The following is a 27,999-nucleotide window of genomic DNA, read 5'->3' as shown; positions in this document are numbered from 1 at the left end:
TTTAAAAAGTGTGCTAAAGATTCCTTAAATAGAAAATATTTGTCCTAATAATAAAAGTTTGGAGGTAGAAAAACAGTTCAAGTTCTTTTTTCTCCTCCAGGTTTTATTATAAAAGCACTTTTACTTTTAAAAACCTCATTTTTTTAGAAAAGGGTAAAAACATGATATGTACTTTAGGCCTTACTGCATCGAATCTGAAAAGACTGGGAAGTGGTACCTTGATTAAAAACCCCTACTGGTGAGAAAGATAGTCAGTCAACAACTTTTATTGACTGAACACTGGTATGAGTTTGGCTCTGAAGCACTCGCCCAGCTTGTCCTGCAGGTCTCGAAGTGGTAGAGCCAGAAGAATGAAGCACAGTTCGAGGATACTTAGCAGCAGTGGCTTGTGATATGGTTTGCTGAAAAGTAATCAGATACATCAAAACACTTAATGACACAAAAAAGTCACATTAAAATAGCTCTTGGTGAGCTGTTGTTTAAAAAGAAAGACCTGCAACCTAGCAAACTGAAATACACTTATCAAGAAGGAAAAAATAAATGGTCATTTAAGAGAAAGAGTAAGTTTTTTTCCTTTCTTATCTGTCATAGAGTTTTAGAATACAAAGTGCTAAACTTCCAGTTACCTAAATATTTTGGGCTTTTTTCACCTCAGTCTTATTTCAAGGTTGGTTTGTTTTAGTTTTTTACTATACTGTTCACAATTTTCCCCTGTAGTGCTAATTTAATCATGCCAACTTTCCTTTTGAAGTATTTGCTATGAGGCAGTCCCTGAAAAATCTTTGAAAATACAAGGTTTGCAATTTTATCAAGAATTAATTTTCTGCCCATAAAACCAGCCACCTTAGTGTAATAAACAGTATTCATTCTGCTTTTAATCAAGGTAAACTCTCTTCCCTCTCAAATTAACTCAAGACAAATACTTGACTTAAGATTTTTATTTGCAGAATGGGTATACAGAATGTATCTCCAGGGCTTTCACAGTTACTACATTTTCAGAAGTCAGTTTTTGTTACAGTAGTTCAGGTACTTTCCTTGTCACACTAGTCACAAAATCTGAAGCCAGAAACTGTTCTTCATGAAATAATTACCACACTGAATCTCTAAACTCCTAAGAACATAAAATTTAAATATTAATTTCTGCTTAGGAACCCAAATTCTTGAAAGCAGCAAGCCACACGGCTGTGAGTCATAGCAGGAAATGGGGGCCTTTTCTGCTTTTGGTACTGCCGTGATGGTGAGGAGATTGAGGGTGCTTGGGAAGTTGGGAACAGACAACGAGGACAGGTGACCCAAAGTGACCAAAGGGATATTCCAGACCATGTGGCACCAAGCTTAGTGTATAAAGTGGGGAAAAGAAGCAGAAATGGGGGGGACATTTGTGGCGATGTCATTTCTTCCCAAGTAACCATTTTGCATGGTGGGGCCTGGCTCTCCTGGAGATGGCCTGTGCATGGGTAGCACTGAATTAATTATCTGTTTTGCTTTGCTTGTGTGCACACCCTTTGCTTTCCCTATTAAACTGTCTTTTTCTCAGCCCATGATTTCTCCAGCTTTCACCCTTCTGATTCTCTTCCCAAACTCTCTGGTGGGGGAATGAGTGAGTGGCTGTGTGGGGCTTGGCTGCTGCCTGGGGTTAAACCATGACGTTTCCTCACCAGTGCCTTCTACACAAAGACAGTAAGTACTGTTTGCTGTTTTCAACAGGCCTCAAGTCTGACCTTTGTCTAATACCTCTTCACAAGGTAATTTTTCTTCAAACCATTACCAGATGTGCTGTAATAAAAATACTTTAAGAACATAAATACACAATCTGATTACCTGAGTGACTGGATGATGCTTCTCAACAATAACTGAACTCATGGGTGGAGCAACTCCCATCACTGCTAAACCCCCAGAAGCTCTGGATTTTTGTCCCATATCAGCTCGGCCTGTGATTCGAGCAGTGATTGTTCTTCCTGCTTTCTGTTGTGCAGATGTTATTACTTTTGGCATGGGCTATAAATAAATTAAATATTAATTAGTAAAAAATTCTAAACATAATATTTATCATGCTAGGTGTTTCTGCTCAGTTTTATCTGCTACATGCCTAAATGGAACATGTGATGTTGTAGGTAGTCCAGTTACACTACACAGGACTGAATTTGCTCCACCTGGCTGCAACCAGGATTACTCCATTTTTTCTACTTATGTGATAGCGTTTCAAGTAAATGTCTTCTGTCCTGAGGGAAGTAAGACTAATTTGACAAAAATCAAGAAGCATGGATAGTTTAGCTTTGCTTGCTGACTGCATTCTTGAGTGACATCTGAGGGTACTTCCATCATTGTGGAAATCCTTTCTAGCAATGACAGAGCAGATAATAAAAACGCTCCCATGCATACCAAAATGCATCTTTCTCTGACAGCTGATAGCAGACCTTGCCAAATGTGGAAAAGAAAGGAGGGCAGTTTAGCACGAAGCACAGAAAAGAGAATGAGGGAGAAATTTCAAAGAGCAGGATAATGAGACAAAGCAATTTGCATAACAAAAGGTTATCAAGTCCAACACAGATTGTTCCTGTTGCACTATACCTGAGTGCACTCTTTTTTTCACTTTGCCACACTGCCCTGCCTACAAAAAGAATTTAAAACTGCTCCTAGCTTAAATGAATTTATATAACATAAATAAGCATCTTCAAGCTAGTGTCTTCATGTTGCAGTTAGTCTGGGAGTCCCTGGGGGGGTCCCCTAAGCTGTGAGTTCGCTGCAGGAAGGCAAGGAGACTCCACACGCCTTCTGAGGGTGCCGATTAGATGGGGGTTTATTGGGGGTCCCACCCCCGGGAGCAGCATGGCTACTGAGGGAGAAAGGGGGGAAGGGGGAGAGCCCAGGGAGAAAAGGGCCAAGAGAGGGTCTCTTCGCACAGCTTAACAGGGAGATCCAAGGGAGCGGATTAAGATTCGGGCCAATGGGATTACAGACACATGATACTTCAGGGGAGGATCACAGGCTTGGAATAAACCCTACATTTTCGAGGGATCAGACAGAGCATATCATTTAACTAAAATGTAACATCTTCATACTGCTATGTAAACTCTGTGGCAGTGTCCTCAACTACATACCTGTGCTGCTTTGAGAAATGCACAAATAACAATACCCAAACTAGTATTTGTTATGATTATGTCCTAAAAGAAGGAAAAAAGTTAACTTTAGCATGTTACCAGTTTTTGTGATGATGTTACACCAGATCCTGATGTTGTGCTAGTGACAATAACTGGAGAATCAGAATCTAGCCTGGTCTCAGGAGTGCTTGCATGAGCCAGGTGGCAACAAAACTGAAATGAAACCAGAGTTTATACAGAATGAGTACTACTTTTGAGAAAATACAGTTTTACTCCTTAGATAGCCAGTTTTTTGACTATCCCAATTACCCTTTTAATTGTGTTGTCTTTGCAGACATTTTACCTCTAGTGTTACTCTTTATTGTCTAATATAAAATTACTTGTCTAAAAATTGTAGAAATGGTGTGAATGACATTTATCACTATTAGAATGAAAAGTCAGGAGAGAGGCATGCACATCATCTCTGCTCTAACCTACTCTCTAGCATGATACTGTTTTACAGTGGCAAAGTTTTCAGGATGACTCCATGGCAGGTCCAAAGCAACCATGCTAGATGATCTTGCTAAGCTGGTATGAAGGACAATAAGCTGAGTTCCCTCAATGTCTGTATGTGTTACCCCCCACTAAAAAAGAAGTCTGAAGTCAAGCCAGCTTTTCATCTTTCAAGACTATACTAAATTCAGGTTTTTTTTAAAAAAAAAACTCTCTTAACAGCTTTTTTCCAGAAAGAAACTTAGAGAGCAAATTATACTTATTGTAGTGACCTTGTCTTCATTGTTTTAATGTGTTTTCACTAAAATAAAAAAAAAAAAAAGAGCTTAATGAAAGTACAGTAAGCCACAGCAGCTGTGCCCCATTTACAATGCAGTCTGAACACACCTACAGGTTTCCTTTTAGATCTGGACTCTCTTCAAAAAAGCCCCAATCAAGGAATTTCTCTTTTGTCACTAGGAAATAAAATTCTGTTCCAGTTTTCCAGCTACATGCTTACCATGTTTTCCATCTGAAGAGCAGCTGCTGGTGGAGGTGGTGGTGAGGGTTGATTATATTGTGAAGGAGGTGGTCTTCCTGCACCAGTGGCATCATGATCATTTCTCCTGCTTCCTGTATCTATTATTAGAAACACAAAGTAATGGGATAAGCACATAATCTAGCTAATCCTAAGGGGTGGGGATATGGGGGAAGATCAGTTACAACAAAAAATTTAATATTTCTTTGGGATTTATGTATAATCTATTAAAAAAGAGCAGGCTGTTCTTTATAGAGGTAGGTAGACAGATATAAACAAACATTCTTGTATTTTAACCTCTTTTGAGATGCTTATAAATGCTTTTCATGGAGCTTGTTTCTCTATGTCTCAGCATCCCTGTGGCACGTCACCTACTTGTAGTGCAAAGAATTGAGGTTCTTCCTACTGCTTGCCAAAATTAAAATCAGCGTGCAAGAGGTGCTCTTATCCTAAGAGACAAAATCCAGTTTAGATAGTAAAACACAAAGGTCATTTGCTCATTCCAGGAACTAGAGTGACACCATGTGGTAGTTGTGTTTGGTTTTTTTAATTAGCTGAAATAAGTAGGAAAAATAAAACGAAGGTTCTTCAAATCTGTGCACTACTTGTAGATGTCAAGAGTAAAAGGATACCAGAATGTGAATTTTGTACATATCTAAGTGTGTACACACACGTTAAGCTTAAGCAGAGACAGGACCAATTCACAGTTATAGATCAGTAAGATCTGATCTATTTTACTGAAGAAAAACAGTATTAGGACTTTTATAAGCAAGAAGTTATGAATTCCTGTGGCATCAGTGTTCCTTAAAGTACATGAAAAGGTTAAAATAATCTTAATATACTACTAACCAAAAAAAGTCAGCAAATTAGAGAGGTAACTTTAACACCATCAACACTGACACTAAATATTATGAAACCATCAAGTTTGTGATACATGCACACTATTAATAAATACTATAATGATATGTATTTTACCTTTAGATTCTGTGTATATTACATGTATATTAAAATAACTTAATAATAAATTTGTAAAAGGGTGAAATTCTGCATTTTATATCCAGTGACAGTAGGTGGCACTGCAGTGTTCATATAAATTTATAATTCCTGACTGATTCTGGCACATTTTTTGATTTATTTTTTTTTTTTGTCCACAGATCAAAAGACTAGAAACAAATCACAATCATCTTCCCTAGTGTTTGCAGTCCTCCAGTGTCCTGATTACTGTTCTAACTGATTAAGAATGCAGAGCAACAGTTGCTCAACCATATTAAACAATTATGTAACTGACTTCATTAAAACCACCATCTGGCTGTAAGCAAAAGATAGTATGCCTGGGGCAGGGGAGGAGGTGGTACCAGAGGTGGTGGAAGCTGATGACCTGCTCAGGACTGAGGACAACAGAGTCTGTGAAATGTTATGAAGCCTGATTAAAAAGCACAATAGTGGACACACAAAGAAATGAGTTACAGGTACTCAGCACAACAAAATCTTTAGCTGTTGTGCTGGTGTAGAGTATCAGTTCCAGCTTAGTAAAAATCAAGCAAAATCTTTGGTCCATGAAAATTAAGGGTTGGTCACAACTCCTATAGAGCTCAGTCTTCTTTATTTCCTTATTACTTACTCTCATTTTTATAGGTTTACAGAAACAATGTTTCACACCAGTCAATTAACCTTCATTATTAGGGAGTCTGTTGCATGTTTTTTGAAAACAACGGACAAACAAATAAAAGATAATGCTTCCAGATACAATAATTATTAATTAGTAACACAGTGAAAAATAAAGTACTTGGGAAATGCCCTGTAATTTTGTTCCCAAACCCAGTATCTTCAAGAAATCATTCATTCTTAACCTCCTACAAATACTGATCGTAAATTTTTACTAGCACACAGCTACTACACTTCGCTAATGTCATATTAATTTCCTAAGCAACTGCGCAAATACCACTTATGTTTAACAAATTTAGACAGCTGCTCAGGTAAGTATCTGCTTACATCTTCAGGTTTTTATTTCCTCTTTCTATCTACCTTTTCTGGTGAACAATTTCTCTAAAGTAGTTCAGAAACTTCTGTGTAAGACTGTTAAATTTAGCAACTGAAGTTACTTGCCTAAGGCTATTAACCACTGCTGCCAGTACAGATAATTGCTGAGCCACATGTATAGCTGTGGCACTCCTGCTGGCACAGCTATTTTCTCTTTAACCTCGGTTACTGCACCAGCACGATTATGTTCCCACAGCTATGGATTGTCTCAGTCTGAGAGTGTGATTTCATTACGCCTGTAAGCATGTGCAGCTCTTCCCTGTGTAGCTGCACAGGTTTTACAGGTATGCTGCTGATAAAAATAAACTGGTGTTTCCTGTTCTGGCATGGAGATACAACTAAATACAGAACCTGAGAGATTTGCTTGCCCTTTTTACATTCAAAAGCAGGATTAAGAAAGAAGGGAGGGCTGTCTGGGAAAAGCTGATTCCTGGCACACTGAGATTCCAGAGTATAAAGGAATTTTCAAGATTTGGTCTTCACTGCTCCATAACCTGGTGTTTTAAGAAGTTTGCCACCTTTGACTTCCTTTTCTGCCTTCAGCTGCAGGCTACCATTCTCCCAGCAATGTGGGATAAAGAGAACATGTTCTTCGTTCAGGTACAGCAGTATGAAGTCCAGCATCGGAGTACTTCTCAACATTTTCAACAGGACGTATTAAAGCAATAAAAGTTTAATAAACTCTGTATTGCCAAAAAATCTCAAATTAAAAAAAAAAAAAAAAAGAGAAAAGGAACTCCATTGAAAAAAACAAACAAAAATTCCCAAACAAATCCAACAAAAATGCACACACACTAGCAGATTAAACAAGCTGCTCATACTAACCAGGATCTGGGCTATTGTCCTTGCTTTGAAACATAGTCATGGCTTCCAGATTCAAAGCACATACACCACGCATAAAGGCTTTCTTCATGGTGTCTTCATAATGATCTCTTTCAGCATGCAGTCGCAGAATCTCAGCTCTTGTCAGTTCCAAAGCAGCAGTTAACTACGGAACAGAAAGAGGAAACAGGTCTCTCTTACTTCTCAATGCAAACTACAAACACACTAATCAATTAACTTTAAAAATAATTTACTATATTTAGAAAGATAGAGATTTTCACTTGAAAATCTCTGCTTCACTAGAGATGAACAGCTCAGTTTTGTTGTAACACAGCGCAATATTAATAATAGAGCATATCAAGGACAAGACTATTCAAAAGGACTGTCAGACTCTACCTAAGCAGAAATATATCTTGCAAGCTTTTGTCTTTTAGAAGCTGGCATCTGGCACAACCCAGATCTCTGCAGAAACATGGGTTCATTCAACAGAAGAGTAAGTCTTCTCTGAAAATTATTTAAGGGTAAATTTTCATCACCAGTCTCACTTCTCTAGATACTGTAAAAAACTAAAAATGCTGAGAAAATATCAGAGCAAGTTGCTACTTATGGTTTTTGTGCTGTTAAGACACATTTGGAAATCCTATTCTTAAAATTCTAGGTTCAATTTCTTGCTGAAATACAAAGCTCTTGAAAGTAATATTTTAAAACTGATTACTTAGTACACACCAATGCACAGGTTGACAATTTCACCTTAAGCTCTGAAAATTCTTTAACAAACTTATTTAGTGAGCTAAAGAAAAATCAAACTTAATTTCAGCCTTTAACAGAATAGCTATTACTGAAAAAAAATATTGTACTCATCATGATCATTCAAAGAAATAATGGTCTTCTATTTCCATTGTCTCCTTCATTAAGACCTCAAAATGCATAGCCCATACTAACAGAATGCTGTTAGAAAACAAATGGCATTCCCATTAGTAGGCAAACAAATATTTGCCTTATTTGAGGAAAATACAATTTATTTCACCTGTGCCTTCTGATTGGCAACATTTTCTATCAGATGCAGGGAAAAATAGGCATGTCTAAAATCATAACAGATCTTAGATCCATTCAGATCTTCTTGCATACTTGGGAGCTCTCTTCTACTTGAAAATACTCATGTTTGTTAGGTTTGTTGAGCAAGACATACTTTGGAGGAACAGGGGATGGGAGTCAAGGAGCAAAAGAAGGAAAGAAAAATTGATTTTACCTCTGCAATTTTCTCTTCATAATCATTGGTGAGCTGAACACACACATCTTCTGCCCTTAACTGACAGGCTCTTGCTACTTTGTCTTTCCATCTTCCTTCACTAACAGAGCGCCATGCAGCCCACACTTTCTTCATCAAAGCTGTTTGGAAATGTGTATCTGCCATTCTAATTGCATATTCCTTAGGAAGTAAATACAACCACATCACACAAAAGTTGAGAGTTGCTAAGAAGTTCAGTACTCTACTGTGGATGATTGTTTTACAGCTTATTACACAGACCACCACAGGAACCCCTTAAGTTAAGTTCCTGCAGTGAAGTGTTACACAAGCAGCGTCAGCAGCTCAGAGTTGCCTCTGCACACATGCCATGGCGCATTACTGTCCTCACCATGAGAAACCGTATTGTGAACTCCTAGGCCACACGCAACAGTGGTGTTATTCTTTGTTTAAAGACACTCAAAAAACAACCTCACATACACAGTGTAAAGAGACATATGAAGCCATTTGTTGGGTATGTGGCACATTTGGATTCACTGCAGGAATCATATAAAACCTGCAGTCACAAAGATTGCAGATAGTTACCGTAAAACACTTACCTTTTGAATAAATTTAGACTTCAGGATTGTTTAAAAACTACTTTAAAACAACTCTGTATTTCAAAATAGTCAGCAGACAACAGTTTTTTTCCCATTCCAGAGAGCATTCTGACAGAAACATTCCTTTTAGAACTGATATTTTCAAACTGTTATTTGACATTGTCAAACACATCAAAACAGAAACACCATGATTTCTTCAAACTGTAACAGGAACTGCAGCAGCTCTGATTCTTTGGAGTTCAATTTTCACTGCATTTTGACTTTGTGCACATACCTCTTGTTTGGCTTTAACATGCTGAATCCGCCACAGTGTAAACTTTCTCATCAACACTACTCTCTCCTTTTGCTTTTCTAATGCTTGGGTCAAGTTTGTAATTACCTGCAAAAATATTCATTAACACTATTTCAGTATCTATGATCACTGTAAGATCAAAGAGAATGTCTTTATGTCTCAGTTATTTCACTTAAAGCACTTGCTTTTAACAGATGCTTTCTATTGAAACTTCCCCTCACTGTAATCAAGTAAGAAGCAATAATCAGAGTTCAAATGAAAAGTAAAATTCCTGTGGCTTTGACACTCAGGTTGTGGCACTTCCATTGCGTAATTTTAGGAAAAGTTCAACTGAATTGTTATTTTCTCCTACATTTGGTGGTTTCTGAGCTACCTTCTCGTAATTAAATGTTACCGTAACTTAACATCAGAAGAACCTCTTATTTCAAAGAGAATTTTAATAAATCAAAACCATTTATATTAGAAGTTTGTTTCACTTGTCTGAACAGAATAAACAAGCTAAGTAGTTGCTATAAACCAGAAAAACCTTATTAGAAATTGTTACTCTCTTTAGAAGTTCTCATGAAAGATACTATATACATTTGAGAGGCAGGATGTCCTACTGGACAGAGACTTCAACTGGGGATTTCTACCAGCAATCTCTAAATTTAATGAGTAATAGCTGAGGTTCCCCAACTAAAAATTAAGACAGGTATGATGCAAATTTGCTAGACCAAATCTGAATATTACTCCCTACTTCTGCCTAACTTCTTAAGCTAGATCCTGCCATTAGCCATGTATGAGCAACTTCAGTGGTCAACAGTGACCTATCTTGGGACTTTGGGGAATAATGCAGTTATTTTAACTCTTCATAAATATTGTTGAGAACAGTATTTTATGACAATACATGCTAGCATATGTTAACATTATATTGCATTTATTACAAGTAATAATTATTGAACGTGCATCAATTTAATGAATGATAACTGAAATAAAAAAGAAAACAAATTAAATTGATATATTAATTACTTTTGTTGAAAAAGTGTCATAAAAATCAAATTTCAAAGCTGCATACATACTGCTACACACTAGAAGTCTTAGCCTAAGTCTGTTTTTGTTAATTAGCATATTTTTGCAAATGAAAAGCATTTAAGATTTACAATGTGAAATAAGAATCTAATACTTGTACTATTTGTGAGGCTGATGGACCTTGGTTTATGTCCATATCAGGATACAGCAGATTTCATAACTATGGAATGATATGCAGAAGCATGAAAGCACTGCCACCTTCCATTCAGGCAGCAACAATAGTAATTTTCTATTCAAATATTTGGGTTTTTTTTTTTTTTTTTTTTTTTTTTTCCTTAGAAGCAGAACTATAAAATTGGCTGAAGAAATAATTTCTTTAGCAGCAGAAAACAAAATAGGGCTTTCAAAGTACCATTGAGAATTATGGCACATTAAATATGACTGACATACAATGATATTCAACAGAATTAGATGTTTGAAAGGTATAGGCTGAAATAACCATGCACAAGGTACTAGTTACATGGTACAAGACTAATCCAGTTACTATAATGTTACAACATTTATATTTGCTTGCTCTGTAAGATTAGTCTGTTTTCCAAATGGACAGAGAACACCATATACATTCACATTTTAACTCCTGTAATGTATGTTTTTTTTTAATATAAGTAGGATTTAGAAACCCAAACTCCATTTAGCGTTCTCAAGTACTAGGTTATATGTTCAGGGTAGCAGTAAGAAGACTCAATTATGTTGTGTGATTGTAAAACTGCCAAGATTTTATATCCGCTTTCACAGTTCTGGTTAATTTTCAAGTTATTTGCACTGTTGCCAGCAGGAAAGTGTAAACCAGAGAGTCCAAATGTCCAATCTTATGAATATGTACAAATGTAGAATTCCTAAGAATCTTAAAATAGAGGCTTCTCAACTTTATGAGACTGCTGCCCATTTCAATTGAGGAAAACTAATCTAATATTTGAAAATTTAGAGGCTTTTGAAGCGTAAGAGCTAATAGACTCACCTATGCCTGTGTGATCTTCATTAAATAAATGAGAAACAAGAGTAGATTCTAGATTTAAGAAGCAAAGAATGCAAAGTATGCACATATGATGTGTTTTCATTCTTAATATAGACAACTCTATTACCAACCATTATTATTTTTCTATTATACTGTCTGAATGTATTATTTATGTCTCTATGTTACTTGCCTAAAAAAAAATGTTATTCAAAGTGATGGACCAAAAAATTTAGTGTAGATATTTTTAAACAAAGAGGATCTGTTAATATATGAAATGGAGTTACTACCTCATCTTTCCTGCTAATAGAGATTTCATAAGTATGAAGTAACTCTTTCAGGTTTTCCATCTCATTCTGCAGTTGTTTCACTTGCGTGGCATGTTTCTCTTTCTCTTGTTTCATTTGAAGCTTGTGATGTTGAATCAAATTAAGTTCCCAGTTTTTCAGTTCAGTCAGAATATTTGTCTGAAAAGGTAAAGAAATGACAGTAATGCAATGAGTTTAAACTATTCCCTCCTCTCTATTATTTTTATCTTAAAACACTTAGCAATTAAGGAGACACAAATATTTGCAGTGATACCTTCATTATACAAGCTGTGTAGTGCTGTATTACCAGACACAATTAACTATTGAATCATGATATCTGAACATTCCTAATGGAGACAGTTATTCCAAAGTTTCTGAAAAACGATAGTCTGTGCTACATATGCTTATATGCAATATGCAACAAAATACCATTCTCCCAGCAATCACACTGCAATATCCTGCACTAACTCTACAAAGCAATGATATCTGTGAATGATTTTTAAGGATTTCATACAATATAAATACCTTAAGATTTCCACTCCAGAGATCAACTATGTTTTCTATCTGAGTGACTTTTCCATCTGGTAAAGTTAATTCAGTCACCGTGGTTTTGCTGACTTCTCTTGGACTATGTGTGGAAGAAGTTGCTTCTGGAAGAGTAGGTTGTTCCATACCAGCCTGCTTCACTGATGTTGAGACTGAAAATGAAACAAGAGAATAAGAACTGACACTCTGGAAAGGCTCACTGGTCCACACTGTAGGTGGAAGTCAGAAGACAGACACTGGTAAAAGGAAACAAAATATTTATGACATCAGAAACATCCTTTCCCCACGTAAGAAAAACCAATCCAATTCTAATACATGCTTCCTGGACACACATATTTAAACTGACAACCCTATTGTAACATTAGTAAATTCAAAAGTAGTGCTCCCTTAAAATACAGTATCTTAATAATACAGTATCTTAATTTGAAAGAGAATTATCACAGCAAGGACTAAAAATACAGCCAGAAAGAACAAGGCTGTATAAATAAAAGCTTCTTGACAATTAACAACTCAGGTCAACAATCTACTAACTTCTGTTTTTTTTCTCAATGAGCCTGTAAACACCTGAGGTCTGTGGTGTTCCTTTACAAATTCACAAAGTAACCTGTGGATATATTTTGATATTTATATGTACCTGCATCCATTTTTCTTAAAACCTTAAATTTGTTCATCTGATTAGTGTTCAAACAATTTGAGAAAGGATGTATCTACCATGAATTTATATAATGCCTTATACAAGAAATCCTCACCTTCAGGAGCTGTGGCTAGGTTCCACTGCAAGAAAAGTTAATCCCTGCCCAAAAGCTAGTTTGCATGCATTTGAGCTGAGAATAAAGTCAATATTTAAGTAAACTTGGGAAGTAAAATACTGTTTTATATTTAGTTATTCCTTACAGAAAAATAGTTGTATCAGTTGACAACTGAATAAAAGAAAATTAGAAGAGGTATTAGCAGATTCCTGCTAATAACAACAAACAACTTCAAAAAAGTTCATAAACAGAGAAAACCTCCAAATTTTAGTCTTCACTTCTGAAAACAAGTATTGTCTGATGGATACTATTTTTTGATTCAACCTAGAAGCGATAAGCTTATCTGTCACAAAGCACTATCTTCAGTGGACACTAGAAAAGTGTGTTTCTAATTTATTTAAGGCAGAGCCTGATGGTTGATATTCTTTTACAGTTATTTTTACTGTTAGGTTTTCTTTCCTAAGGAAATGAGAAGAGCTGTCTGGCTAATATTCCCTGCCACAAAACTACTACGCTCATGCTCTAAAACAAAAGGGAAATAATGAGGAAATTGATATTTCTCTCAAGGTAATACACAACCACACATCATAAAATTAACACCAGCTAGAGCTAAAGGAGTGCTATCTAACACCATTTCTATAGACTGTTGTACCCTATTACAGAGGCATAAAGAGATTATTCCCATCACAGAGTATATTAAAATCAGGCTTTAGTTTTTTGTCATTGATTCTCTTGAAAATGACAGAAGTATTGCTATAGTGGCAGAATTTGAATACTTGTTGCTTGTAAAAATGTCCAAATTACGTGACATGCCAGACAGATGATCCAGAGTACTTAAAATACATCTAATTTCTGTGATGAAGAATCTGGCTGGCATCTGACAATAAAATTATCTGGCACTGTGACTATTGTCAAATATTCACCGTTCTGATCTTCACCACTTTTCCTTATTCTTGCATGTCCCTCCTTCCTTCAGTTGTGACATGAAAGGCATGAGGCTTTGTTTTTATTTTTAAACTTCTACTACTTGATTAGATTACAAAGGTATCTTACACAACACGGTTTGTAAGATACTTTCCAAAGAAAACCCAAAAAACAATACCCAACAGAACAAAATATAACCAATCAAAGCAGGATATTAAAATAGACTGACAACTGCCATAGTGTGAGAATCGCAGTATTACTAGTTCATCACTCCCTTCCCCTTAATTCTCCCTATGAACAGATTATACTAACACAGCTTTCATTTCTCTCATTTACCATAGGATGTATATCTTCACTGAATCCACCATGTGTATCTGTTACATGTTTATAACATCATCTTATGAAATTCATCTTGGCCTTCCAGCATTGCCATAATTTTCTAGTTGTACACATACTAATTTAATTCTTATTTCTAATGGTCTCCTTCTGTCACCTCTATTCCTTCCATAGAATTATATGATGTCATTCAGTTACAGTGTGCTGAGGTATCAATGATACTGGAACCATTTGGATATGATAAGTATATAAATGTACTTTATTAAATAATCTCTGCATGCATTTACTGCAACAAATCTCTAGATGGAGGTAATGAAATTAGCTGTTTATCCAGATGTCTGTTACTACTGTTGAGCTTTTCTGTGTTCTAGTATCTGACTTTTTCTGCTTTTATTAAGTAAATAAGCTCTGACACTGCTCTCCCACATTACATGTTATTAATGGCCCAAGCTGAGCACAGTAATTTGCTAAAATGTGCTAAGAAGTTTAATGGATATATACTGAGGACTGGCAGGCTCAAAGAGAAGGATTTTTTCCACTCTTTGGTATGAGTCATCATTGCACATCTCTGCAACAAATATTTTACTGCTCCAGTCTTAGTAATTTTCAAATTTAATCAAGTAAACTGATAACAAGAACAGGAAATGAAGTTTTATGCTTCAAAGTTTAAAAACACTTGGACATCGAACTGAATTGAATAGTAGAGCATGTTTATTCAAATTACTTTTCTTATTTGACTGAAAGCTGTTAGGGAAGATACCATGTATACTTAAATTTTCTGCAACGAATAGAGATTACCAGTAATCAGAATTCTACAACCATAAAGGTAGCATCCAGACCAAAGAACACTTCATAACCAGAAATTCATTTCAGAAGGCATCACATGGCATTGGAAACTCTATTGGTCCCAATACCATCATATGGAGAAGGGGAAAATACATTGTAAACTTGAGAAGCTCTGCAGAAGAGCAAACTTTCAGATTTTAACTCCATGCTCAGTACATTCATTCATTCATTTTGTTTTACAGTTATAGAACACTAACCTAATAATTTATGATTTAGTTCTTTTAACATAGTAGCAGCATTAGAGCCAAATTTCAAAAAGCCTGATTTTTAGTGTGAGCAAGCAAGCAGTGCCAAAAGAATGGAGTTTAACAAAAAAGTTAATTGTCCTTCAGGAAAAAGCCTGGTAAACAATCCCACCGGATCAGCATTAGAGGCAGACTATTAAGCTTGAATTTAAGCATTAGAGGTATAGTATTAATCTTGAACTTAACAGTTTTCTCACTGTTCATTCAAAGTCATGTTATTACCATCATGAAAAAAAGAAGATATTCTGAGGGCATTAACACTGTGGCCAACACTACTTTAATACGTAATCACCATCAATCAATAGTAGTGATTACACAGAAGAGTTCAAGATTTTGATCAGATCTCTTTCTAGAAGTTGAAATAACCTTTTTACAACTAGATTGTTTCCAGCTCTATCTCTAGAAGGTATGACCCATCTCTCTCCCAGACTGAGAAGACATAGTGATATTTTGAACAGCAAACATATTTTGATAAAGTAGCAAAGCAAAGGAAACTTGTTTATAGCATTTTAATTGACAGAAGCAGAATAGGTCTGTGTAAATATTCTTCTTGTCTCTTGTGTTCTCTGGGAAGTTCATAAGCACATTTTTTACTGTCTTTAATCACTTTTTTCCCCATTTTGAAAATAACAGACAAAGTTATTTTGCAGGGTGCTGCCTTTTGCAAGGATAATAAATATCTGAGTGGTTCCTTGTAACGAGCAATACAACTCTTTTAATGAGAACTACAATGCAAAATTTTGATCACCATCAAGTATAAGATTATTTCTTTTCCCTGTTCCATGACAATTAACAAGAGCTTGCAAATGACTATTATAATTTGATAACACCAGGCATATTAAAAGATAACACTCTTCAAATATTTCAGGAGAAGCAACCAAGGAAATAGAATTTTGTCCTCTCACTTCTATGGCCATAAAAAGGAACAAAGACCTGACAGACTACATGTTTGCATAATTAGCCCCATGAAGTTGTTTGACATTGGCTGAGCTTCTGGCAGCTTTTCACAGAAGGCACCCCTGTAGCACCCTCACTACTAAAGTTTGGCCATGCAAACCCAATACATTTGGATTTGCATGAAAAGCCCAGAAAAAAAATTAAAAAGAAGGAGCACAACCCGAAAGAGTTACAGAGAGACAGGAGACTGGGTGGCTGGCTACAATTTTCTCTTCAGACAATATGACAGAAAATAGAGTATACAGTCATGTACCAAAAAAGCACAAGTGTCTAGTGCTTTGATTTTGATATTCTTTCTTATGAACAGCAGTATTATACGTCACAAAAAAATCCCTTGGAAAACAATATTCCACTCAATCTGGGAGACAAAACTCTAAGCACAGAGCACTGAGGACAATACCCAAATTAGAATTATTATGCTCCATAATATAGTTCCACATAGCTGGGTTCGAAATTTTCTACTGTTTTAAGAACATCAGCTCAGGTTGAGAAACAGTTCCAGCAGCTGACATTAACTGCTCTACAAATCAAGAGTTTTGCAAGTGTACTTGAATCCTGACAATGGGTGACTTATAATGTGACTGATCAACAATGGAAGAACATCCAGAGGAGATAAGTACTCTGCTCATGGAGCTCTGGGAAGAATACAGGGAGCGATCACAGCTGTTTTAAAGGAAGCTGAAGTTATCTCAACACAGGAAGGGCTCTGGGTGGCTTTTGTTTCTCACAAAAGGCTGCACCAGTTGAGAGGATCAACTGGTTGTGTAAGTGGCCTTAACAGTTACCTGTGAATGCTGAACACATTTCTGTGCTACCCAGACAAGCATGGCTTGAGCCAGCACGTATAAAAACTAAGCAACGAGCAAAATGAAATTTCAACATATCAATAGACTTGAGCTGGCTTTAACCAGACAAACTGTCACAGCAACTGGGGACAGCTTGTGTCATGATAAGTTCATATACAGAGACTGGCAACAGGAGTCACAGCTGCACTGTGATCTGTGTCCTGCAGACATTCTGCTTGTGCTGTAACTGTTCACCTAAGTCCTGCTCAGATTTTGGCTAACTCACAGCTCGTGCTAAGGCCTCCTGTATCCTAGAAGTGTGCCATGAGTTCAAGGCGAGAGCAGGACGGAGTCAAGATATGATGGACAGAAGGGCTAAAGGTCATTATGCCGCTGTCATCACCTACCACTTGCTAGCCTCTGCAGCCCTAATCCTTCCACACAGATTGTCTAGCCATTGCTTTAGAATCTAAAGACTTAAAAAAAATAGTATTGACCAAACTTCCAAATTGGAAGGTATAAATATGTCACTTGCTTCTCTAAACAGTAGACATAAAGCCATCCATAAAGGTTATAAAAGTGAAGACATAAAGACAGCTAAATATTTTTGTAATTAAATAGAATGATAAAGAATAGAAGTTTGTTTAAAGTCCGTTTTTTCTGATTATGCTTAACTTCCTAGCAAAGAAATAATGCAGGTGTATTTGTTTACTATTTCTTCTGAAGCAAAATTAACAGCAAAGCAAAATTCTCAATCTAAACACTAGTGACAGAAGCAAACAACACAATCAAAAATATCCGTGTTACTAATGCATCACAAGACACTAAGTTTAGTGTCTTGTGATGCATCAGTAACATGGATAAATAAAATACCAAGCAATAAATTAAAAGTAGAATAAAAGGATTAAACTAAAAAAGTAAGAATGACATTCATGTAGTGACATGATTCAACACTACACAAAGCCCTTTTAAGGCAATCCTCCTTTACATTGAATCATTGTTTCTATATGTATTTCTCTATCACAACCATACCAGTTTGAGCAAACCAGCTGTGACCCATCAAATTTCAATGAAGTATACTGTAAGGGTATCCCTTTTTCTGTTATTACACCAATCACCTTTAAACATCTGCACCACAAAACACAAAGTACTGTAAGCACATCAACACTGTCATCTGAAAGTGATGCCAGAGAGAGAACGCTTCAGGGAATATGCCTTCCTATGTTTCTTGTTGTGCAAAATGCAAATGTACTACAAATGAGGTACATGTATTTTTCAAACTAAAGCTATTAAAAAATTTAAGTCATCAAAGTTGTGTCATTATTCTTGTAAGCTCAACACATAGCCTTGGGCATACTACCTGGAGTATAATGGTGACTGGCATAATCTGTTAACCTGGAAACTCTTTCAGGTGGTCTCTGTTCTGAGGCAGGTTCTGGCAACTTTGAGACACACTGCTCAAACTTCGGACTCATTGCAGTATAACGAAACAGCTCTTCATATTCATCCTGTTGCAAAGTGGTGACAAAGAATTATAAAACTACAACTACATTTTTAAAAATTAAACATATGTAAAAAGAATTGCATATTATTTTCTGTCATTTTGAGAGGTGTCTTTTTTATTATTATGGTCTAAATAAGGGGATTTCCCCTAAAGCTGCAAAAGTGAGCTATTTTCCTACAGTGACTATAATAATTTAACTTTCTCTTGTTTAATGTTCACATTCCTTCTGATTACAACTATATGCACTGTAATAGTTGCACAGAAAGACTCTGTGAGATTCCAGCATTGGATACTATAATAGGCATCTAAAATAAGAACTGGTAAAAAACTCCAGTCCCTGATCATGTAAGTTATTAATCGGCCATTATTATTTCTAATCACTACTACTAGTGCTTCAAAGAAAAACATGTATTTTTATAGCCATGACAAAGATGCTGCTGAACACAGTCACACTTCACACTCTGTATCATTACAATTTCCTTGGTGGAAGTTGTAAAGCCAATCATCAAAAGAGATTTGATTATACACAGTTTTGAGTGGATATAATTATTCTCACCTTATATTATTTATTCTTAAAATTATACAGCTATAAGGAATATGTACATATAACTTAGAAAGCAGCTTTCCTATTAAGAAGCTATAAACCTATCTAACTGGTATGTGACATTATGCTACACACCAAACTAAGTCAATTTGTTTTTAAACCTCCTGATGAAACAGATTTTCAGGATGAAAGTATTCAGAGTTCATTGTGAAACCATAAACAATCTGTATTATAGCTTAAACATACAATCTAGTAATTAATTAAACAACTGCTTACTAAAAAAAAGTTTTAGTAAAACTTATTTTAGTAAAACAGTTGCTTACTAAAACAAATAAAATCTACTAATTAAAGATTTGGAAAACAATGCCCATTGGAAAATACTAAACCAGGTCACTAGCAGTTATTTTTTCTTCACTTAGTATTATCACATTAGTTCTGTTCAGTATCCTAATGAGGTCAAACCTCAGAAACCAAGTGTGAATTCAAAAATTAATTTCCACTTAAACCTGGGGGAAGTTAGAGTGAAAACAGTCAATGAAAGGTACCAATTACATGCAATATGTTTTTGAATCTAACAACTGAGAAGGATAATACTTCAAAACACCCAGTGTAACTTGTATATTTTTGTGTGTTTCAACTAATTAGAGAATTTAAGAAGCTAGGTTTGGTACATTTAATCTGAATTCTAGTTTCCATTTAAATGTCTATTTCCCATCTTCTAATCTATCACCTTCAAAGTAAATGTATATGAAGCTACAGAATTATGAATACACAATGTATCTTTTGGACATGCAAGTGTGTCACAATCCATGTAAAAGGTATAGTTAGCTTCAAATCAACAAGCTATCAATTTTTCCACAGCCATATCTTTCTAAATATATACAGTTTAAATTTTATAAGATATCAAAAGAAGAAAACAGATACCTTTAGATCTGTTACTCAATCAGGAACTACATGGAACCATACAAAACTCCCTGCAGCAAAATCTCAGCTGAGTAAAAAAGCCAATATTAGCCTTAACTAATAAAAATTCAGTGATTCTGCAGATGTTAGATCAAACCTCTGTCTTCTTATAAGACATCATGTAACCAAATAGCAATTTAATTCTTCCCAACAAACAAGTTAGTTCTCAGACAGAGCTGATCCAGCTGCTTCCATGATTATGTCAGTCAGTTCAAAGGACCTAGGAGGCTAGATGTCAGATGCAAGTGGGTGTCTCACGTTGAGTCACCCAACTTATTCATTATCATGCAATATGTCCTATTATAGTCATGCCTAGCATTCAAAATATGCATATCAAGTTACGTCAGGAAATTTATTTCATGTTCTAATTCTTTTATTCAAACTCAAAGAATCCAATCTGTACAGGAATACGCACGCTTACGCGCCAACAGAAAGTGTCAATAGACAGCATCCAGTGACAAATCTGGAAATAAATGTTTATAAATTACAATATTACAACACTGTTGGAATGAAGTTGAAAGGCAAATATTAAAGAAAGCACAGTATCCCAGTTGTAATCAGAAACTTAAGACACATGGGAAAAAAAAATCCTGGAGACAGCAGTGGGAATATGTATGGAAACACTGAATGATTAAGTATATTACCTCCATATTAAATACTCCATAACAAGTATGCTGCAACTGGAATGCAATATTGACCAGTACATTTAAAATAAAACCATAATAAATTTAACAATATGTCTTTGGTTTATTATTGTGGTTCTGCTTTAAACAGAACTTTCAAGCTGTTTCGTCAACTGCAAACAATTCTATTCATGTATAAAACTATAGGAATATAATTCTATGACCTGAAGTCTGTGGAGTTTTGACTATTTAATGCCGTGATTTTGTAAAAGAAAATGTAGTGATGCAATGAACAAATGGCACCAAAAAAAACCAGATGCTTTTCTTGATAATTTTTTTCTATTTTTAAAATAAAAATCTACAGACACTGCAGAGGATTGTAGTCAAGGTAATTAGACAATATAACAAGAATAGATTGAATGGATAAAGTAATAGGTATGGAAATATTATAAGTAATAATTATAAGTAATGGAAATTCTCTAAGAGACAGTGGATGTCTTTGTAAAGAAAAAGTAATAAGCTGGTCTCTAGCTAAAAGCAACACATTATCAAAAAGGCCCAAACAAACAAAACAGAACAGACCTTCCAAAATTATCTAAATGGAGTAGAGCACTTCCCTGTCAACATTCCTGTTGATCAGCTGTGACCTCAGTGTTGTTCTTTTTCAACAGCAGCAAACTCCTACCAGGGGTAGCTTTGGGCTTGTCTAGTTTGGAGAAAAGGAGGCTGAGAGGCCTCGTTGCTCTGTACAGCTTGCTGAGCAGGGGAAGTGAGAAGAGATGTCCATCTCATCTCCCTGGGACCCAGCGATGGAATAAGTGGGAATGCTTCAAAATTGTGTTGGGGAGGATCAGATTTGACATTAGGGAGCATTTCTTTACTGAGTAGGCAACCAAACACTGGAATGGGCTTCACGCCCTAGGGAGAGCGTTTGATGCCACCCGCATGTCACCCTTTAAGAGGCATTTGAACAATGTCCTCTAATAACGTGCTTTAACTTTTGCTCAGCCCCAAAACAGCGGTTTGGCCAACGACTGATGTAGATCACCTCCAACTGGAATTATTCTTCTCTAAACACGTTCTCATTCACAAAAGAGTTGCTCTTAGTATAATTGTATCATTCTCTACCAGGTGGCCTTACAGCTCCTTGATTATCAACCAGCTCATAACAGAAAATTCTGGTCCTTCAAAATTTGTAGCATGATGCTTTTTTTTTTTTCTTCTCTGACTACAAAAAGCATTGGAAACACAGATGCATTACTATTCCTAAACAAAGATTATGAAAACTTATCCATGAGATACAAGCACAAATAGAGAAGTACATGAACTGCAGAAATGAACTGCCCCATAAAATGTTGTTTAAAAAGTAGAAGTCAATCCAAATGGTAAAAAAAAAGAAAGAAGAAAACCCCTTCAACAGTGCTGCTGCTGATATGCCCATTTCACCACGTGACAAATGTGGAGATGCACTTCTACCAGGCAACTAGCAAAACATGTTATTACCAAAACTATCCTGGCTTGGACTGTACCCTACCAAAGGAAAAAGCCACACAATCTACTATGCAAACAGGAATAACTAATTATTAAATTATGAAAATCTGCTGCTTTCAAAAGAATGGTACAAAGACTTAATCCAGTATCATTGCATCCTCTTGAAAGCATGATGAGCACAGAAGAGGCAACCTCCAGTATTACAGTTACAGAATGTCTTAATGTATTTGATGCAGAAAGTAAAAAAAAACAAAAAAACCCCACCAAAACAAAACAAAAAGCAATTCTGTGATAAACTTGGGCATAATACTACTCCAGAGGAAATAAATCCATTAAAAAAATCAGTTTTTACAAAACTGAATCATAGTGAAAGCCTAAAATATAGTTACTCTTCATCTCTCACAAGTTATGGGTTTCTATCCTACTGTGTCAAATTCTGGCTTCTTGATAAGACTTAACACAAATAAACACTAACACTAGGGAAAAAAACGGTAAGAAAATGACCTATTTTACTTGCAGCTGATCAAACACTACAGTTCAGGTAATAATTTTTACATAAATTTCTTGTGAAATGCACAGAAGTAGAATATAACTGAACATATTTTAGTATCAGCATTTTTTGCAGTCTACTTTGTTTCTTTTCACTAATATTTTTATTATTTTCCTGTATATGTAAAATACAAAAAATATGCACATTTAATTAGATTTCCTCATAGTTATTGTTCGCCAAATAAAATGCCATGACAGTAAATCAAATTATATTGCCTCTGTCCTACCTGAGCATCTGAAGAAAGAGAACTGTCCTGAACAAAGTCATTTGGGAAAACTGGACTTGTGCTTTTCTCCTCATCAGATGACATTCTGCACAAAGTAAGTCTATAAAACAGTAGAAGCTGAACTTCATTTTTCAGTTTCAGTACGTAAACATATATTCATCAACATTTTCCCCAGAAACAGATTCTGCTGTAACAACTGGATCAATGCCCTTCTCTGCACTAAACTGACTGAACAGTCTCACAATATAATGCTGGAAACTGTCTGATCCATACTCAAAATAATGGAAATATTTTCACAATCTTATAAGAAAACAAAGCAACAATGTCAGTTGTTGCAGTTACAGACATATTCCTGTGTCAGTCTCTCATTTTTATTCACAAGGTATTGCCTTTTAGTTTATCAGGGTGTTTCAGTACAAAATTCCTACAGAGCAACATAAGAATTTATAAGCTACACTGTGCCCACCCACTACACGACCTCAACCAAAGCCCAAGATAAGATAGTACCCTGAACACTCCTTTTCAATACCCTGAATCTTACTGGTCAACATCAGTCTCCCGTCACTTTTTTGAGTTTCAGGTCCAGGAAGATGAACAGATATGGAAGGACAAGTAATAACTTAGGTTCAATAAGTATCAATCATTCCAGCAACTTCTTAGCAAGACAGTAAGGCATTCTTTGACTACTTGGGAAGTAGGCAATGTTGAAGAATTGATAAGAAGCTTGAAGACCTCGTGAAAGTTATATGTATCTTTTAATCTACTACAGCTTTTTATAGGTCCTTCAGTGAAGAAGTGAAGCTCTTGTGATGAGATTTGACAGAATAAAGGGAAAAGCGCTCTAAAGGATATGGCAGGAGAGGGAATGATGCAAGGAATTACAAAAGGAGGGGAAACTGAGTATAAAGCAAGGTGAGTTTGTTAATGAATGAATGGCAGTGTGATATAGGTGCCTGACGCATATGAAAGACAATTAGACACACTGACTAAGGAGTTGTCAGGAGAGAAGGCATATCACCATAAATAACCAGAGGAACTGACTGACTGTACAATGCAGCAAACAACTTGCAAGGAAAATTTATTTTTAGAGAGATCTTTACAACTGTCAATTATAATACTCTTGTTTTTTAAACAGATGCATTTTCTGACAGAAATGTAAATTTTAAATTGTTAGTTGTACTGTCATAAAACTGGCAGGAATATCCTACTTAAACACCATCAATGTTTCTCAAAGTATCAAACCCCCCACATAGGAATACAGATATAAATTAATTATCCTTTTGCTCTCTGAGCTGTTCTATATACTGATTCTTCCTGCACCACAATAGATCTCTTTGCCATGGATATTTTTACACCTTTCAGAAGTTCATTTCTGTGCCAACAATGGATGTTTAAAAAACAGTATAAAGACAGTTTCAAATGCTGAGATTTCCTGTAGCTCAAGGTTCAAAAGACGTGATTACCACCTTCCTACCTCTTGCTGAGCCCTCATATACCAACGACATTTTTAAAGTACAAAAAATGCAGTCTAATGAAGGTTTACTTTGTACTTTTTATTCCTGTATATCTATGTGCAAATGACAGAAGAAATACTACCTTTGTCAGCTCCACCTTTTTCATTGCTTCCTGGTCTGATAATTTTCTTCTTTCCTCACTCACATTAATTATTCCTTATATAAATCCTTGGTTTTAGCCTCTCTACATAATGAAATAGCTCTATACTAGCACTCTACCTTCTTTTAGCTGATAAAGTCTTTCAATACCAAAAAATACTTCTTCAATTCTAAAAAGTCAACTTCAACTTCATATGCTTTCCTACATAGTTTCTTAAATTGTGGATCCTGACTATTCTAAAAACTGTGGATCTATTCAAAGATGTGCGTGCATTAGTGAAGACCACAAAGAACCAACTATCTAGCACTTACAGGAATTATATGTGTATTTGCAGCCAAAAGTTCCAAATATTGTAATACCTTCCCTTCTCAGTACACTTCAAAAGAACTAATCTATTGATTTTTCTGAGAAATAGGATGGCAAATTGAGTTCAATGTGAACACAGACAAGTCCAAGGAAGTCAAAAAGAAAGGTTTTTACTGAAAAGTTTGTTCAATAACTTAAAACCACTGTCCAGAATTCTGTTTTCAGGTCTTTAAGATCATGCCCCTTCCAAGCAATCAAGTGGATCTAGCGCTCTATTTATCACTGAAACTACTCTCTGGTCTTCCAAAACTCAGAAGGTTCCTTCATCACAAGTGACAAAGCAAAGTGAGCTCAGTCACTCATACAGCTTCCCCTAAAGGCCCTCTACCATCTTCACTGCCCTCCTTTGGATGCTCTCAAATAGCAGAATTTCTCTCTTACACTGTGGCACCCAGAACTGCCCCCAGCACTCGAGGTGAGGCTGCCCCAGTGCAGAGCAGAGCAGGACAATCCCCTCCCTTGCCTGGCTGGTGATGCTGGGCCTGATGCCCGGCAGGACACAATTGGCCCTCCTGGCTGTCAGGGCAACTTGCCACTGATCAGGATTCACCAGACCACTTCAGCGGGGCTGTTTTCCAGCCTCTGATTTTCCAGTTTGTTCTTACATCCAGGGTCGCCCTGTCCCAGGTGGCTTTTCTGCCTTTGAGGAAATCAACAGCCCTACCTAACTCAGTATTGTCAAACTTACCTCAATGCCTGCATCCAAGTCAATTAAGGAGATGTTGAAAAGCACCAGGCCTAAGATAGAGCCCTGTGGAACGCCCTAGGGACAGGTCCTATGTCCCTATTCACCGTAACCCTCTGTGCCCACCTCATGAGCCAGTTACTCACCCATTACATAATGTGTTATCCAGCTGCGTGCTGGTCATTTTCTCCAGAAGGATACTGTGAGAGTACCAAAAGCTTTACTGAAATCCAAAAAGATCACATCAACTGGTTTCTCTTGATCAAGTACGTGGGTCACCTTGCCACAAAAGGGAATTAAGTTTCTCAGGCAGAATCTTCTTCTCATGAACCCATGCTGGCAGTGATCGATGACTGCATCAATGTTGCAGATGGAAGCAAAGAACTCATCTCTGCCTTGTCTCTGTCCCCGTTTGTAAGGTGATCATCCTCATCATGTAACAGGCTCATGTTATTTCTGGACTGCCTTTTATTATCGACATATTTTTAAAAACTACTTTTTCTGTTCCCCACAGCTTCAAGTCTAACTGAGCTCTGGCCACATTAATTTCTTGTCTGCCATGGAGAGCTGAGTTTCTGTATTCCTCCCATGTAATCTGACTTTGCTTCCACTGGGCATACGCTTTCCTTTTTTCCCTTAGCTTCAGAAGATCCCTGCTCAGCCAAGCCAGCCTAAGAATAACTTGTCAGCTTTGATCTCAGTGAACAAGCACTAAGTAGCACAAAATACCAGATAAGTTCCTAAAAGACAAACCAAGGGATATTAAGAGACCACCTCTGGGTCAACAAGCTAATTTGCTAAGCTGCAAATCATTTTAAAGGGAAAGACATGTGAGAAGAACATCCTCAAGCTTACCAGGTTCTTCTAAACTGATCCGAGCATCTGCCAAAATGTATTTCTGACTTCATTAAAGAAAGATTGCTGCTAACAGCAGCAGTTTCTTCCAAACCATAAGCATACAACTGCAGTAGTAACACAGCTACTTTTAAGAAACAGGATGCAACTATAAAGACCTTGGTGTGACTCAGCATCGTTGCTCTCCTCCTTAATTTTGAATTAATTAAGCTGTGCTCAGGTTTTTGTGGGTTTGGCTTTGTTTTTAACTAAAGGTGATATTTTCCAAATAATTTAGTGTTTCACTTAGATCAGAGGACTAAACACCTAGGAAAGAAAATCATGGATCCTGACTACTAAGGTCGGAACAGACCACAGTGGGTCATCCAGTCCAGACCTCCTGCTTAAGCAAGGTCATCCTAGAGCACATGGTACAGGATTGCATCCAGGTGGTTTTTGAATATTTCCAATGAGAGAGACTCCACAATCTCTCTAAGCAATCCAGAAGTTCCAGAACATAGTCAGCTGCACAATATCGAAGTTCCCCCTCACATTCAGGTGGAACTTCCTGTGCATCAGTTTCTGCCCATTACCTCTTGTCCTACTGCTTGGCACCACTGGGAAGAGCATGGCTCCATTGCCTTGGCACTCTCCCTTCAGATAATTATAGACATTGATGAGGTCTCCTCTCAGTTGTCTCTTCCTGAGACTGAACAGGCTCAGCTCCCTCAGATTTTCCTCTTATGGAAAAGCTCCCTCATCATCTTTGTAGCCTCTGCCCGCCCATTCCAGGACCTCCATGTCTCTCTTGTCCTGAGGAGCCCAGAATTGGAGTGAGCACTCCAGGTGAGGCCTCAGCAGGGCTGAGTACAGGGGCAGGATCACCTTCCATGACCTGCTGGCAATGTTCTTCATAATGCCTCCCAGGATACCGTTGGCATTCTTGGTCACAAGGACACGCTGCTGGTTCATGGACAGCTTGTTGTCCACCAGGACCTGCAGGTCCTTCTCTGCAGAGCTGCTTCCCAGCAGGTCAGCCCCAGGTGCCTGAGGCTCTTCCTCCCCAGGTACAGGACCCTTCATTTGCCTTTGTTGACTTTCAGATGGTTCTTCTCTGCCCATCTCTCCAACCTGCCGTGGTCCCTGAAGGGCTTCACAGCACTCCAGAGTGTTTGCCATTCCTCCCAGCTTTGTGTTCTCAGTGAATTTGCTGAGCAGGCATCTGCCCCTTCATCCATGTCATGGATGAACAAGCTAAACAGTTCTGGGCCCAGTACTGAGCCTTGGGGAACACTGCCAGTGACACACCTCCCGCCAGTAGAGGCCAGACCTATTCCTTCCCTTTACCCGTACCCCTTGCACGGCAGCGCTGCTCACGCTTCTAACTCCTCACCACAGCGGCTCCGCAGCTGCCCCCGGGGCCGGCAGCGCCGACACCGCGGCTGCCATGGCAGCCGGGGACAAACAGCGACAATCCGCTGAGAGTCCCACAGAAACCAGGGAGGCACAGGGGTGGTCAGGCAGCCGCGAATACGACAGATTATACACAGGAGATTCTCCTTTGCTTTCCTGATACAGGGCTTTCAAGGCAACCAGCCCAAACAGTGGGCAGGGAGCGCCCGCTGGCACCCTCAGGAAACTCGGGGTGGGGTTGGGGGCGGCAGTGCGGCCCCCGGGCAGGAGCAGGGGTGCTGTGGGAAGGACGGCGCGGCCGCGGCCCCGGCCCCCCCGCTCACCTGCGGGCCCCGGCTGCGCCCCGCCGGCCCCGACGGTT

At 37.3% G+C, this 27,999-nt stretch overlaps 1 protein-coding gene across 2 annotated transcripts; it reads right to left on the bottom strand.

The window, feature by feature from the left end:
* Window positions 1-18: 18 nt before the first annotated feature.
* On the bottom strand, window positions 19-27,999 carry POC5 (POC5 centriolar protein). Of its 2 annotated transcripts, XM_041486130.1 has the most exons (13): window positions 27,962-27,999; window positions 22,727-22,826; window positions 20,252-20,299; window positions 18,186-18,333; window positions 11,963-12,135; window positions 11,420-11,596; window positions 9,092-9,196; window positions 8,222-8,401; window positions 6,976-7,138; window positions 4,093-4,211; window positions 3,201-3,314; window positions 1,822-1,998; window positions 19-401 (listed from the first exon to the last, which is right to left on the bottom strand). In XM_041486130.1, the coding sequence occupies exons 2-13, from the start codon at window positions 22,808-22,810 to the stop codon at window positions 252-254; spliced, it is 1,638 nt and encodes a 545-aa protein (XP_041342064.1). In that variant the 5' UTR covers window positions 22,811-22,826; window positions 27,962-27,999; the 3' UTR covers window positions 19-251. The 2 variants fall into 2 exon arrangements, with proteins under 2 accessions (XP_041342064.1, XP_041342065.1); XM_041486131.1 differs by lacking the exons at window positions 18,186-18,333; window positions 20,252-20,299 and having other exon boundaries at window positions 27,962-27,973.

The sequence above is a fragment of the Pyrgilauda ruficollis genome, unplaced genomic scaffold (assembly GCF_017590135.1).
Source record: "Pyrgilauda ruficollis isolate IOZ18807 unplaced genomic scaffold, ASM1759013v1 scaffold74, whole genome shotgun sequence".
In the NCBI taxonomy this organism is placed as follows: domain Eukaryota; kingdom Metazoa; phylum Chordata; class Aves; order Passeriformes; family Passeridae; genus Pyrgilauda; species Pyrgilauda ruficollis.
This window is presented reverse-complemented; position numbering and strand designations above follow the sequence as displayed.